Here is a 16210-nt window from a genome sequence, read left to right on the forward strand (position 1 = left end):
GGCAGCTGCTTTTTATTTTGGTTTGGGGTTTTTTGTTTTGTTTTTCTTGCAGTGGCACAGCATAAACTTCAAGAGGCTGACGAAAGTGCTTGAGAAGCTTGAAGTTTGTTGACTAAGTAGGTAATTTTTTTTCTTTTCTTTTTTGCTTAGTGTCCTTAGTCCTCCCACACATTTATCCTCTCTGTTAATTAGCCTGCTTTCCTCCAGATTGAAAGTCCACAATAAACAAAGTATTGTTGAGATTGCATCTCTCCAGGAAGTTTTATTCATCTCTTCTCCCTTTGAGATCCCACAGAACATTAATTGGGTTGATCAAGCACTTTATTAGTAGTGGGGGGAATGTAGTTGAAACCACACCTCTCCCTCAGGCTCTACTCTACTCAACCAGCTTTTTAGATTCTCTCCTATAAATGGATACAAGTGGTAGATTTTGATTTGGTATAGCATACCTGTCTGAAGTTAATTTAAATGATTCAAAAATTAATAACTTAGGACACTTGTCATGCTGAAAACTAAACATGCATTTGTTTTTTCCAGTCTGAACAGCTGATTTACATTACAGTCTTCGGTCTTTTCTGGATCCAGGCTGCAATAGCTGGGAGCGCTTGCACTCTGTCTTTGAGAGCCAAAAGCCTGGGGTAGTTGTCTGCCAGGCCGGGTTTACAGGACAGAAGTGTCGTACTGCACACATCCCAGTAGAAATCAGCCCATGTTACCTGGCGGAAATGGGAGAGAAAGCAGTAAATTTTAGTTGGTAATTTCAAAAACTGGAACTACTAATATTCTCAGCAAACTTGAGAAATGAAACATGAATTGATCTGTTTTGTGTAAGTTGTGTGTTTGGGTTTTTTTAAAGCCTATAATTACAGAGCTAGTGATTAGGTTGCAATGCAAGGCTTGACTTCAGTAAAAATTGGTTAAATAAAGCCCTTGCTACAAGTACTACTTCCATTATAATAGTAATCTTTCCTGCTGAAACTGTGCTGCAGAAAAGTGTTTTAATTAGTTCCCAAAAACTAAAAAAAGGGGATTACATTTTCGTAAAGTTTTTTTTCATATTGTCCTATAAATTGATCAGTGATTATAAGCACAGTTCTAAGCAACTCCCATCTGTATTGACTAGTACAAAGACATTTAGAATGTTTTGTGTCAACGTACTTCTAAACTGGTTTAGAAACTGCAGATCCTAGTCCTGGTTTGCCTCACTTTTTCTAATGCTATGGAAAACAATTCTCACTTTGCAATTGAGCAACCAATTTTGTATTGGTAAGAACAAAGAGTTAGAAGAGTGGGGAGACTTTTTTTCATGGGCTGGCATGAAATCCAGAAATTCAACAATAGTCCATGATGTTCTGGCAGTCTGATTGGAATGGGAGAAACAAAAATTATACTTACAGACTTCCCTACCAGCCAGTTGTTATCCCCTAAGAAAGTATCCAAATCTTTCAGTAACTCAGGTGCTTTGTTGGTGAGGATATCATCAAATGCTTGTTTCTGGGGGAAGAACGAAACACAAAGATGCACACCAATGCATAAGCACAGCAGTCAGCAAAATTGAATTTTGGGAGTTTCTTACTTGTGAAAAAGCTGAAATCTGAAAAAGGTGACAGTGAAATCATTTGGTTGGACCCAAACTTCAGAGTACGCTCAGTTTTCTTTGGAAGAAGGAATGTGTTAACATCCAAGTCAGGATTAATAGAGCAAATAGCAATTGTTTAAGATAAGTAAAGAAATGCAGAGGTAACTGTCATTTGGATACATGCAAATGGGCACTACAGAATTTAGGAAAGCTGAGGTAATTATCCATGAGGTGGGTTAGATGCCCAAAACATGGCATTCGTGGCTCAGTGAGCCATGACTTAAGCCAATTGCTTCCTTAATGAATACCTGAGAGCTCCTGGATGCTGCGACACGATGTGTGGGGCGATGCTGCTCATTTATCTGTGCTAACAGCCACCCAGCCGCGGCAAGACAGGAGCCCTGCCATAGATTTGGGAGGAACCCATCTATAAAATATATTCCCAATGCCTCATTTTTTGGGACTCTTTTGGATGTTTTGTTTTCTAGCGTACAGGGTCTTAAATTTCCCGAATCCCTTACGCTCAGTCTTTCCGTGCTGTCAGGCAGGTGCTGGTCAGTGTGTAAGATGTGGAACCTGGGATCTGAGCTTTTGCTGGATTTATCTTTGAACTTCTATGGTAGCAAGTTATTCTGCTTTTTTGTCTCCGCAGCAATGAGATTTGAGATGGTTAAAATACGTTTCTAAAGGCTGAAGTCTGCATTGAAGGGTATGGGCCTTAGTATTTGTATGTTAATGGCTGAAGGCTGAGGTTGTGTGTGGTGGTGGTTCTCTGCTAGCTGTTCCCTATAGCAGAAAGTTTTAAGGCTGCTTTTAAAGGGTTAGCTGTTTCCTTTGGAGAGGGAAACTGTTTCTGCTTTGTGGTTTGGTTTTTTTTTTTTTTTTTCTCACCTGCATGGAAACAATTGAGATTGCAGACTGTTGTCTTCATCTGGTCTGACCCATGTGGCACAGTTTGTGCAGTTTTGGAGGAACATACTCAGGCTTGGTTAAATAAGCACTGCTATACAGGAAGGGAATTATTTCAGCAGCTTTGAAATTCAGGTTAATGAAAAAAGAATAAAATTTAGAAGAGTCAGCGGTCTAAATGGTCCCCAAAAATGCAGGCTGAAATAAAAGCAGTATTTCTGCCTTTGCGTTTGAAGATTTGACGTAATTTTCTGCTGTCTCTTAAGAGCTTAGTAACTGAATGTTGTGACTGCAAGTAACAGCCAGAAGTTTGCAGTCCAGAAATTTCCTATTTGTACCCTGTGCTGTAGCATTTCCTTTTTTTAGGTAAGTTCCCCTGCCCCCCCTGCAAAAAAACCCCCCAAAGTATTGTGTGATCATGATGGTAATGACCTCCCCCAACTACAGAAGTACGCAGTCAACCCATGAAGCTGGTGGGGACATGACCAGGATCGATCCACCTTCTGGAGTGGCCCGACCTACTTGTCTCAGCCCTGGAGCTCTCCAGCAATGCACGACAAAGCTGTTGCAACGCCAGCTATTTTTTTGGGGGGGGGGGGGTGTAGGGTGAAGGGAGAATCTGTGCCTGGCATGGAGAGAGCTTCCACCTCTGCTCCCTTTACCTTGCTTGGTTTTCTCTTTGCTGCTGGCTAGATAGCAAAAGGCGCCCTTTCATCTTTCTCCGAGGGATGTGTGTTCCTGTAACCGCTTGTCAGGCCTGGGGGAGTTTCCTGACTTTGCGGAGTGTAAGTTACTTACACCTGACCTTGAGACCATGAGATGCCACTTCTTCCACAAGGTGGTGGCAGCGGACCCGGGAGGAGAGAGGGAGAACAGCTAGTAGTGAGAAAAACGCCGGAGATTCCCAGAAAGTAAGTTTCTCAAGTTTCCTTGGCCCCAAAACACTCCCTTGCACGCATACGTGCGTACAGGCATATAAGGGTTGCCTGTGAACTCTCTTCCCTTTTAAATTAATCACTGGTGACATGATCTGGGTCCTTATTTTGGAGAAGTGCTTGAGTACGAGCTGGGACACACGCAGACGTTATCATCAGTGCTCTTCTACGCTAACACGTTGGCAATAGCGTGGCTGTTCCTAAATGATTAAAAATCATGAGTCAACCTCCCCTCCCCAAATGAGGAAACTTCAGGAAATCACTAGGAATTTAAGTAATTCACATTCTTGAATACTAAAACCTCCAAATATGCTTTCAGATTTTCCCCTGCAAGATTTCAGAGCACTTTCATATCGTTTCATTATTGATTACTGGTTTGGTCAACATTTTGTACTCTGTGGTTTCTGTAATAAGATACCCTAGTCTATCTGAAATGTTACCTTTGAATAAACAGAAGGTGGCTGCACTGGTAGTTACTGGTGAGAACTATTGTTAAACAACCACTTTTCTAAAAGGGTCAGGTCATCTACTTGGGTCAGAGCTGCGTGGAGCCATTGTAATGCCGGAGTTAACTTATCCATCACCTTCTGCTGAACAGCATGCTTGCATTTGAGGCTCTGGTGAGGGGGACTGGACTGATTTAAAAAAAAAACAAAACCCACACCAAAAACCCAGAACCAAATGCTGTAGGACTTGCCCATGACCGTGTGTTAAAGTAGCCACAGCAGCATGTTAGCCTGGCATCAGTATTTGCAGAAGCCCCGTAGACGCCTGAGGTGGGGCTGCGGGGATCTGAAGGCAGCAGGGACAGTGAGGGATGTGCTACCGCCCCATTTGAGCAGTGCCTGCTGTGCTATGCCACCCTGGTCATTGGAAAGCGTTTGTCCTTGGCAGCTGGTGTTAGTGAAGATTGATACTCACTGAAAGCCAAGTAGAAATCAAGATGCAGAAGGGCAAAAGGAAGATGGGATGGAGCTCTTAATCCCGTTCAGTTAGCAAAAAGAGAAAGATTTGCTTGCAGCAAAATACAGGTATTGCACAATGCCGGCTGGGATGGAAGTGTCCTGTCTTTCCCCTTTGAAGAGCAGTGTGATGTATGCACATACGGCATCCTTGATTCAAGGTGAATCAGTGAGGGGCAGCTCATGATGGCCTCAGCATTGCTTCCACCGAGGGTGAAAAAAATCTGGTGAAGAGGGAGGTGGGAGGGAGCAGAAGACCTTGGCTGGATTAGCCTGGAGGAAGAAGCACAGAGCTCCTCCAGGTCAGCTTTGCTGAGGTGAGGTGATTGAACCCAGTGGTTGGCACACAACAGTTTCTCCAGAGGAGATGCTCAGGTAAAGAGTCATGGCTTACGTGCTATCTTTGCTTAAATTAGTGATTGTCTTACTCTCACGTCCTGATTTTTCTCTGCCCAAGGGAACAGCGTCATGAAATCATCTATGGTGTCCACAATGGCATCAGCTAGCGCCTGTTCCACAGGCGTCTGACCTGCCAGACCTGTGGGAAGCAAACATATGAAGGGAGGTTAGAGACAGCGTCAGCAGGAATTTTTGATGCCCCAAGGGTAAACTCTGTTCTTTGTGAACATTTCCATAAACGTACATGCTCTCCAGGGCTTTCTTGATGCTAACAACATACATTTGACTCCTTGCATCCAGATGCAATCTCATCTACCTTTTGCTTTTCACCCTGTCAAGCCTCATAGCCATCCGAGGTAGTGAGGAGTTCTTTCTGTCACCTAAGCCCATGGCCCAACTACTGCGTCTTTATTCTTCTCTCTGCTTTCCACCATCCCAGGACGCTCAGTGAGGGTCAGCACTAATTCTTTTCCGTTAATCTTTCCCTATGCCAGCTTTCAATGTCCTTTTCCATCTTGTGGTCTTTCTATCTCTCAACACAACCTCCGAAAGTGCTTCTGTGAAAGTCTGCTTCTCTTTCTCTCTATACTGCCTGTTCAGCCCTATTTTGAACCTTTTTGTGACCTCCTGCTTGCTTTTGATTACTTCATGGTAATCAGGCGCCTTAGCCAAACTTTGCCTTGGTTACAAATCTGCTTTCCTCACCTGTTGTCCTTTGGCTTGCCTGCAGTCTTCTCAATGCTACTACTTCTTTCACTCACTCTCATTCCACAGACCTGCGTTCATGCTTTCACCTCTGTGCAGGGTCAGGTCATCCTTCTCTTCCTCTCTCAGTTCTTTAAGCCTCACCTGGAAGCTCTGTGGCTCCCATAAACCATATGCCCTTCCTCTGCCAAGTCATTTCCCTCACCGAAACTTTATGCTTTAGAAGGCAAGGGATGTGCCTTTCCTTTTGGGCATCAGGTTCTGTGAGCCTTCAGTGAAGAGTTGTTAGTCACAGGCACCTAAAAATGCCGTTTCTTAATTTTAAAGGCTTAGTGACACATATGCAGACTTAACAGCAGAAGTAGCAAGTTTTCACTATGAATTTGAAAAAATTTTTTTTCCCTTTCCATGCGTGCTTTTTTTCCTGCTGTAGCTGACGGAGTGACTAACACCAAGAGGAGAACAGGATGGACTGAGTGTGCTCGGATTTGCTAGAACCCTAGACTTTGCGGCTGCTGCAAGTCGGTGGAAAAGGTGTCGGGGGAATGCTTATGTTAGAACTTCAGACCGTAAAAGGAGCACAGCTCCTGATCAGCTTCCCGATAGGAGAGGGGAGGGAGGCAGTGTGGGTGGAAGGCAGGCTTTCGCATCGTTCTGCATTGCCAGGTGGACGCTCGTCATTCTCTTCTCTTGCAAGTAGTAGATTGTATCAAGGATGGAGGAAATTGGCAGGAGCACGGTATTGCAAACATGCTAGAAAATGTTATGCTAGTGCCTTGAAGAATAAGGCTCTGCACTTCTGCCTGTTTCCTCAGTTGGAAAATGTGAGATATTTTGAAAGGCAGGTTACAGCTCTGTGCTCAGAGTGTGTTTAAAAAAAAAAAAAAAAGAAGTAGGATATACTCCCTTCCCAGCCCCCCTCTTCAATTTGCTGACATTCAGCACACCACAAACACGTCTGCCTTCAACCAGACCAGTTTTGCAGATGTTTTTGAATGACAGCTTGCTGACCTAAAGCAAGCCCTGACTACTCTCTTTGATTACTTGCATTACTAAGTCTTATATCATTTTATCTAACCAGTTGAGTACTTCCATAGCATGTAAGTATTTAAAGACGCAAGTGATGTCACCATCTGATCTAATCTCTCTGCCAGCTCAAATTGTTGCCTAAATCTGCTTCAGAGTGCTCTGCCTGATGACTGTGATAATCTCTAATGCTTCCAAAACCTCCTCCTCCTAGTCATCTCTCTGGTTAGCCTGGCAGCTCAAAGTTTGGCTCGAGGGGAAACTGCCCTGAGAGCCTTAGGGAAGCCACAGGTACACCTTTCTGTCGTGCAGTGACAGGTGAATCAAGTTTGTTGGCTGGAGAAGTCAGCCCAAACCCCAGCTATTGTATGCAGAGGGGAAACTCAGTCAGACATAAGGGGGGACTATTTCTGAGTTTTCCTTTAGGCGTACACACCTGCAGTGCAAGTACGGAGCTCAGCCACATCACTTCAGCCCTGAACATCATAGCATTTCACACCACAGGTTGTTACTTTGAACCTTTTTTTTGTCTGGTTTTTTACTTTCTGTGTGACATTTGAGTGGCTTTAAACCCTGTCGTACAGCATCCTGGAAGATGTGCCTTGCTCTGTCTCTTCCTTCTGATTTTGGAACCGCAGGGAATATAGCCTGAGATCTCATCAGGATTGCCACAGCAGCCCCAACCCAGCGAGCAAAACTGCCCCCAAATTATGGTAAGAAAGGCCGCTGAACATGGGCATGCCACCACACAGTGCTCCTCAGTGCTTTTAAACCATCGCTCTGTGAGTGGCACCTCTAATAGCGTTCTATATGGTACGCTGCGTTTCTGTGGTCAGCACTTGGCGCTGGCAGACAAACTACGGATGCAATGAGAGGCTGATAACTTTCAGCTGTTTGTGCCTGGGAAAAGCACTAGTACCAGTATTGCCATGCTGGTGTTGACTTCTGCTTGGTTGGGCTTGCCAAGCTGTTGGTTTATTTCTATTTTTGCTGTGGATGTATTTTTCCTGAGCATTAAAGGTGGGTGCAAGAAAATAGTCAAATATGTGTTACCTGATTCTCTGGCAAGGTATCTTGCTATTGCCAGGCTCTGGTGAATGGTGACTCCATCTACTTCGAGAATGGGGATTTTGCCGAATGGGATAGCTTGAAGAAGAAAGAAAAAAAAAGAAAAAAACAACCAAAAGTTAAATCAGAGCCCTTAGCAGTTGGAGTCTGTAACAGTTGCACTTTTACCACTCAGAGGATATGCATTGTTATAGCACTTAGTAGTTTCACAGTATTTCTGTAGGGAAATGCATGGACTAAAAAAAAAAAAAAAAAGTAAGGTTAAGTATATAACCAGATCGCACTGCAATAAGGCAACTATAGTGTAGAAACCAGGTATTACATTTCCGAGCCTTGTGCTGTAAAGGCTGAATGTGCTCCTACATATCCTGAGTTTTTTATGCAGGGAAACTTTTCAGTGGAATCTTGTTTTTTCCTTCTCTTCCCTGCTTTTTCCTCCCCAGGAGAGTGACTGCCAAGGTTAAAGTACTACTGAAGAATTTTTTTGTTAGTGCAGGATCCAGCTGGGGTATGAAGTAAGAGATTGGGTAAAGACTACAAAGGTGTTTTTTCATTTACACTTGTTTTAAATTCAGAAGCAGTGACTCAGAGAAGTATCTGTATTTCAGAAATTAAATTGTGATGTTTCACTGGACAGTCATGACCAAGAGACAAATACAGCTTTCGCACTGAACTGCAAATGCTAAGAAGATACTCAAATTTACTGGACTTAGCTTGTGTTAAAAAAAAATAAAAATTCAGTCAGTCATGGGGAAGAAGCTTCCAGACTTTAAGTATAGGGGAAGACAAACTACGCAGATGTCATGGATCTCATCTGTAAGAGAGCTTGAGGTAAGAAATCAATCTTATTTTTTCAGTTATTAATTTAGTAGCATAACATACGTGAAAACTTGGACTGCTGTTTTGCCATGTTTTGGAGAAGCTGCTGGCATGATATCAAATGGGGCTGGAACCTCGGAGCAAAACTTAAGCTGGGAAAAACTGTTGTGTTTAGGGCGGTGAGAATCCGCTCGTGGGAACCTGGTGCTGTTCATTGGAGGAACTTTAAATCTCTGCATTTCAAAGGATGCTATTTCATAAATTCCAAGTGCATGACTGCAAGGGCTGGTCATAGCCAAATACTTTGTACCTGATTTTCATGTGGATTACGCTTTGTGTAAATAAGATGTATGCCCATCTTAAGACTGTCTTGTGATATAAAAGGGCGGTAGCAGAAAAGTGAGAATGTTGGCTATTGGAAACATGCGAGGTGCTTTCAAACCCAGGAGATTTGTCTTTACGGGACAGCTGGAATGACACTTCTTTTCCATGAGGTTTTTGAGTTCTTAATGAAAAGGGAAAAATAATGAAACCTCATGCGTTCGTGACCTGTTTATCAAGGCAACTTCATCAATGATGAACACTGCCACGTGGCTCTGTGGTTTAGCATGCAGTATGTGAATCACATTAGGCACAGGATCTTAGATGTCAAATCCGTATCTGCAAAATGAATTTGGCAGCTGCACAAGACATCCAGGACTCCTCTGGTTGTTTTTTTTCTGCATCTGAACACAGTACTCATGATACCCTTTTCTTTTTTTTGCTAAGTTCAGCACACTGTGAAGCTTGTATAAATTTTGATGCTGGTGACTAGCAGAAGCAGGAGAACTCAAAGAGCGTTAGCTGCTGTACCCCAGGGAGAAAGCATGCACTGTTATTGAAACAATTATAGACTTGTTGCACAGAAGACTTCATATGTTTATTATCCAGAGAGCAGCAAGGTCCTGGGAAGTCCGTGTATTGCTTCATTCAGAATCCAGAGAGGACAAGATGCATCCCCCAGTGCTAAACTGGAAAGGTCTCAGGTTGTGAAAATGAGAGGAGCCTTGGTTCTGCGCTGTGGGTTAACGGTGCAGAGTGCCCTGATCATCACTGCCTCCAAAGCCACAGAGCTGTGAAATAACGTTTGCTTATGCAGGATACCAGCGCATCTTTCAAGCAAGCGTGAGCAGAGGGGATGAGAGCACGCGTGACTGCTGGACGGGCCAGCGTGGTCAGCCTACAGCCATCTTCAGGTTCCCCCCAGACCACACAAGGCTGTACACCAATGCCTGACAACAGGTAACAGCAAAAGTGCAGCCAGCTCAGGAGCAATGACCGCCACCCCTGAAGGAGTAAACTGGCCTTTTTCGGAGGCCCTAGCAGGAGTGCCGCTGGGCTGATGCAGTTTTGGCTGGGTCAACGTGACTAAGCCAGCCTCTGTAGCAATAACTGTCAAAAGATGATGATCGCAGCTCAGGTTGGGAAACTGCAATTGCTTCATCTGGAAACCAAACAGACCATTTTCTGCTGTGTTTACGTGTGGAAGAAAGTCTAAAAGCCACAGCTTTGACTGATGTTTCATTTTGTCGGTCACTACAAGGAAAATGAAAGCTGGTTTGTTTGTATAGATACATAATTTTTTTTTTAAGAAACCCTTGGTTTACAGCAAAAGGAGGGGAGGCATCTTTCTGGCAGTTGAGGGACGTGGATTAAGGTGTGAAAGGCAGTTGGGTGGCAGAGTGGTAGTAATCTCTCATGTTCTGTTTCTCAGGGATCTGGCCATTTCTGGATTCACTTTTTTTTTTCCTAGCAGTCCACGGAATTCAAGGGAATTGCTATTCATTCCTTGAAAACACAAGTAATGCCTACAAAATGCTTCCTCCTCCATGCTGGGCTATTTTTATTAACATCTGCTTATTCTTTCCTGGAAAAGAAACTGAGTTTACAATTAAAAATATACAAATACAGCTTTGTTTTGTGTGCAATAGAAATATTCATACACTTGCACAATTCGTAATGCAAGTATAAAATTAATAAATGAGAGCAGATTTTGTTGCACATTGTCCCGCAAGCCTTAAATATCCAAAAGGCATTATGCCTGGTTCATAATGAGGCTCGGGGGTTTTTTTGCTAAGAGGCAGCATACCTATTGCCATCATTACTGAACAATGAACTATTCAAAGTGTAACAGATAGTAAATGGGAGATGTTCCTTCCTTGTATGTTCAAAATGCCATTTGTTTTTTTTTCTTATAAAGAACAGGAAAAAAAATATTGTGATGTGGCTATAAATGTAGGGGGTTTTTTTCTTGCTGATAGAGTGTAGGTATATGACTATACACTGACTTTTGTCAATATTGAGTTAATAAGCTGTAAATTAGTGCAATTCTGAGACATTTGAAGAAAGCACACTTGTACTGTGCAGATAATTATAAAAATGTGTCCTTTCTTCTCAGGTGCAGGGCATGCTATTCTTGCACACCAGAAAGTATGGCAGATATCCAGGCTGCTTTACAGCTGAAGAAAATAGCAAAGAACAGTCAAGGGGCAGAAAATATTTATAGTACCTCTCCTCTGTATTGGAGGAGAAGGTATAATGGCTTATAAAGTTGCATTTTCAGTGTGGAAAAGTTCAGGGTAAAAAATCCCAACTCTTTGCATTTGAAACTATTATCCAAAATTCATGTGACAAGACCAAAGCTTTTAGTAACCTGCAGTGAAGTATCTTTTTGCTCCTGTAACTTAAAAGAACAGTTTGCTGTATTGATAAATTCATAGCAAAACCAGGAGATTGATTGTATACACAAGTTTGGCTGTTGTGGGCAGGAATGTGTTCCCTGTGAAAACTGGAGACTTCTTTTTCCAAGTGGAGAAGAGGGGGGTGGATTTTTTGTCACGCAGTTCATCCCGAGAAAGGATGCAAAGAGCCTTCACACTGGATGGGCGCAGTTTGATTGCTGGAGACAAGGTCAGGGTTTGACAAATGACCTCGATGTGGCCTCTAGACACCTTGCCTGTAGCCCATTTTTTGAAGTGCAGCAAAAATCACAGCCAGGCCACCTACTCAGGGGCTCCAGACTACAACAGAAAACCACCTGTCCGTACATGAATTTAAAGAGTGTTACCCTTAGACTTGTGGATAGGGGCTTCTGTGGATTGCTTTGAGCCTCCTGTGGTGCTTTTGGCCCTAGCTCTGCTCATCAACAACACACATTCAAGGAACCTGTGGGGATGTCCAGACGTGCCATGTGTGTAAGTGTTGTATTAAAACTGCTAAATTTTACACATTTTTGGTGAAAGGCATGGTTTGTGCGACTCCAGATGAACAAAGCACGTAGGTCAGTTCCTGCCAGGCTCTTCCTACAATAGATGAGCAAGTGAAAGAGGTGGCACACGAAGCTGGAGTGTGAGAGAGAACTCATTTGGGTAGAATGAGGGTTGTGGGGGCACATCGTGAAACAACATGCATTGGAGAGCGATCGTGAATGAACAGTTAAGCCAAAGTAGTGTAGACTGAAAGGATGTGTGTGCTACTTTGCTAGTTTTTCTTTAACCTTGACCGTTTAGGGGGCTGCTTCGTACTTACGTCAGTTTATACCCTTGTGTATCCATACGGATGTCCTTTCCATGTTTTTCAAAACAATTTTGTCTTGCAAAGTTTCCAACTCCCACTTGAGCAAATAAATTTTAAGAAGGAAAACTAGAAAAATCTGTTGCCATCATTGTATGAACAGCATCATTTCTCAGGCATGCACAAAATATATGACCTTTCCCTTTTAGTTTCTGCTTGCTTTGTTGCTCATCTGAAGTAGAAGGCGCTATGAACGCTTGTGTTGATTTCCAGATTTAGATGGAAAACTCACTGAAAAGAGGAACAGGGTTTTTTAAAAGCATGCTATTAGGATAACTAAACCTGTAGTCTTTAAATTGAACTTTCATCATCAAACTCTTGCTTTTCCTATTATCTTGGTTATTCATTGTTTTTAGCATTGCATGCTGGAATGAAATCTGCACGGACTTTACGCTCCCCATGAAGAAAACCTTGACAGAGGGTGAGTGCGAGTCAATCAGACTGATCTGCAGTCTCTGTTCTCGTTTTGGGAAGGGCTCACTGAAGTATCTGTGCAGTGTTTAGGAGTTGGATGAATTCCTTTTCATACATACTTTAATTTTGGTTGGCTTTTGTGACTAGAACTGTGATGTTTATATAGTCTCTGCTGGATACTAAGCAGGGGAGATGAGGCCTGATGTGTGTTAAAGGCCAGGTCATCTGTATAAATTGCCTCCATCCCATGAAGTCCCTAAGGGCTGTGATAAGTATTTCCATCCTGGCGCGCCTGTAGGTTCTCATGAGTGTTCAGGCCTTCCCTTTGACCACGGGCTCCTCGCTCATCCTCCTGGGCACGACCCAGCGGATGGTCCTCACGTGGGCCTGAATCCCTGTCAAGGACAGGGAGGGGAAACCCAACAGAGAGCTGAGCACAGTTTTGTCCAAGCCTGGCAGCTAGGCCGGTGGGCTGCTGGTGTGGAGAAACCAGAGCTCAGCGCTCTGCTATGCTTCTCACCGCTGCTCTCCCCCAGCCAGTGAGGAGCCCCTACACAGCTACGGTTTTTCATTTTCTCCTCCCCTCAGCTCTTTCTTCCTCTTCCACTCAACTTTTTTGTTATTCTTCTCTTCCTCATCTCTGTTCTTTCCTCCCCACGTTTATCCTGATTCACCTCGGCTTTGCTTACAGACCTAAATTCAAGTTCCCCTCTTCCCCCCGAGCTGACCTCCTCTTCCCCATGCTTCCTCCTGCCCGTATTGAAATCGTCCATGGCCTTGATGCTAAGCTGCCTGTGTTTAAGCACCTGAGTGTTCCTCAAAACCTGAATAACTAACGGTTTTGCAATCAAGCAGCTTACTGACCAATCTGGCTGCCTTACTATGGCATCAAAGATGGGGGAAAATAATGTCACAGCCACGCTTCTTACTACAATAACTCTGTCAAAATAAGTTCTTCTTTGCCTTGAAAACCAACCATAACTGCTTTTCCTTTCCATCCATATTTAAATTGATAATGAGAAACAAATACATGAGGTAGTTTGCATCTTCCAATAAGAAGCATATGAAAGATGCCTTTTTGTAAGGCTGGCAGAGGTGCAAGGTCCCTGGGAACTGACTGGCCTAGAGATGGAGGCATCCAGAAACCCCATCTTCTAGAAAGGGATGACCAGGAGGGTGCTCTGATGTAACCTCAGCCCAGCTTTAGTATCATAGCTATTACAACTCACAATCTCCTTGGCAGTGATTGCTAGCCCTGCTTTTTACCCAAAGATAGCTATTTACACATCTTAGCCAGAGCTACATAGCAGCAAGTCACTCAGGAAACAGGACAACTGCTCCCTTGAGGAACCCTTGTCTGCTGTCAGGTGCCTCTCAAGATTTGTCTATCATCTTGGGAGTATTTTGGGTGCAATAATTGCTCTGTCAAGTTTCCTGAGGACCTTTCAAGCACCATTCCACCCCTCCTAAACAGTTTATGGGACATTTACGTCCGTCAGTGCAATGAAAGCATCCTTTGCTATGACGATAAAGTCTGTGAATTGCCATTGCTTCAAATTCCCTGAATGAGCCACAGAACAAAAGCTGTTACTGCACCTAGCCTGATATCTCAAGGTGATGTTAACTTTATGCACCATTATAGTGGATTTTCTGCTATATCATCACTTATGTCAATGCAATGATGCTTTGATGCTTTTTGTGAGGAGCCTGTTATGTGGCAATACAGATCTTGGTTGAGTCTATTATGCGATAGCGTACAGACCTTGAATTGACTACGGTGTAAATGGTGGCACGGTCAAGTCAAAGTCTGTTCAAAAGGAAACATAAAATGTGAGTTTGTTTACCTTTTTAAATAATTATTGACTTATATAGAGTGAAGGGTCATGTAAAGCTGCCATTTGATATTCGTCTGTTTTTTTAAAATTCTGTGCTAAAGCCAGTCAATGTTAATACTTTTACATACTAGCTTGCTTAAGCTTGGTTATATTATAAACTACTATAAACTACAATCCTTGCCTGAATTCAGCAACTGGAAAATTTACCAAAGATGATCTGATTAGTGACAGAAGGGAAAAAAAGAAATGTTGAGATACAGAAATTCTAATTTCAGAGTGTACAAGCCAAATGATATAGGTTTTTATGTTGTAATATGCCTCCCTCTTGTATAAAAAAAAGCACCACTTAGGTGTAAACAAAATCAAGTGAGACAATATTTCTAGGAGCAAAGAGTTACTTATTTGCCTGAAGGACCATTAAGATGACAGCTTGCTGGGGGGAGACACACAAAAAATGCCAAAACAAACAACAAAACCTATCACACTCTTCAGTCCAGGTCAAAATTAAACTTGCAGCAGCTGCAAGTCTGCTTTCTGAATGGCCTTTCTGCACATTAATCTTAATGCACACATTTTCTATTTTCCCATCAACTTTCCAGGAGAATTAAGAAATAAGTCTTCTCTTCAGAATAATGACAGTATTTTCTGGTTTATACGGTATGATGATTTGGGTGGGAGGTTGGTATTTGTTGCAAAACCTTACTTTAATTTTGTGAAAATTGATGAAGCAGACCTATCCTCTGTGCAGAAACTTCTTGTGCTCTTAGACAAACTTGAATTCTTTGATTTGTTCCCTTAGTAGCTCAGGAAACGTGAAGTGCTCTCCTTGTCCGAACTTCTTCCCTAAGCATTTTTTTTTTTCTCTTTATGTTACTTCGTCATACCTGAAGTTTTTAAAAGGAGGGACATTATGTTGTACTTGCAGACTCTGCAGGCAAAACTGGTTTCAGATCTTTCATGGCAAGTGGGTAAATGCAAACATGGTGTATGCAAGTGTGCATAGTAATTTGTCTGGTATTTCTTAATCTCACCTCAATATGTAATTATGTAATTAGTTCAATTAATTGGACCAATTTTAATGATTGTTGAGGGTTGCAAAATAAGCGGTGTACCGAATTGCTATTACATTAGCTGCTGTTACATGAAACGCAACTGTAATTCCCCTTATCATTGCTAAACACTTACCACCCTTCGGTTTTCACCAGGATGAGACTGACTGGAATCTGCTGCTTTGTTTCTTTTCTTTTTGAAGTAGACCCAGTCCAGGCAAAATGGGGAAAAAAAATTCCTGAGTTTCATAAGAAAGATCTGAATATGTAATATGAATGACAATAGTGTAGAAGATCTCTCAGCAGAGTGAACTGTGCCTTTGGATGTGCAATGGGTTGGATGGATCCCCTTGTTTCATGTTTACTGTTGAACAGAGCAGTAACTGAACTTTTTTGGCAAGGATCCTGTTACCTGCTTTCCTGAGGACTGGTGCTTTTTCCTCTTCAATCCCCACCTCCACGGAGGGAGTTGAGGCACCTTTTGAAAATTCAGGATAGTAGAAAATGCAAGTGGTTTGTTTTCCTTATGGCGAATGGTGCCGCTCTGCTGTATGCGATACTGTTGTAGCGTTAAGGCACACAAACTCTGTAGGACCTAGTCCCTAGCTAGGAGGCAACCATTTCTTGTGTTGTCATGGCCTGCAAAGTCAGTGCTTAGGTACCTTGGGGCAGATTGGGGCAGTGGCTATTGGTCTTGTTGTACAGTGTAAGGCTGTTTATTGCAAAGCCCTGTTGCTACCTTTTATTCAGAGTTTTGCTGAATGATTTGCCTGTTGGAGATTGCTTTGTCTGGAAACACCATGAGTAATGATTGCTTCACAAAGGAGGAGGAGGAGGTAGTCATCAGTTAGCTGATCTCCAGGCATTTTCCTTAGCAGCATTATGTTATGCATATAAA

General features: G+C 42.8%; 1 protein-coding gene across 2 annotated transcripts in view; it reads right to left on the reverse strand.

Moving 5' to 3' along the window:
- Positions 1-281: 281 nt before the first annotated feature.
- The window catches only part of HPGDS (hematopoietic prostaglandin D synthase), a 30666-nt gene continuing 14737 nt past the window's right edge, over positions 282-16210 (reverse strand). For both annotated transcript variants that reach the window (XM_059818071.1, XM_009814421.2), the window contains exons 3-6: positions 7569-7661; positions 4814-4923; positions 1396-1494; positions 282-716 (exon numbers count right to left, since the gene is read on the reverse strand). In XM_059818071.1, the coding sequence (XP_059674054.1) occupies positions 552-716; positions 1396-1494; positions 4814-4923; positions 7569-7661 (467 nt within the window). In that variant the 3' untranslated portion in view covers positions 282-551. The remainder of the gene's footprint in view (positions 717-1395; positions 1495-4813; positions 4924-7568; positions 7662-16210) is intronic.

This window comes from Gavia stellata, chromosome 5 (genome assembly GCF_030936135.1).
Source record: "Gavia stellata isolate bGavSte3 chromosome 5, bGavSte3.hap2, whole genome shotgun sequence".
In the NCBI taxonomy this organism is placed as follows: Eukaryota; Metazoa; Chordata; class Aves; order Gaviiformes; family Gaviidae; genus Gavia; species Gavia stellata.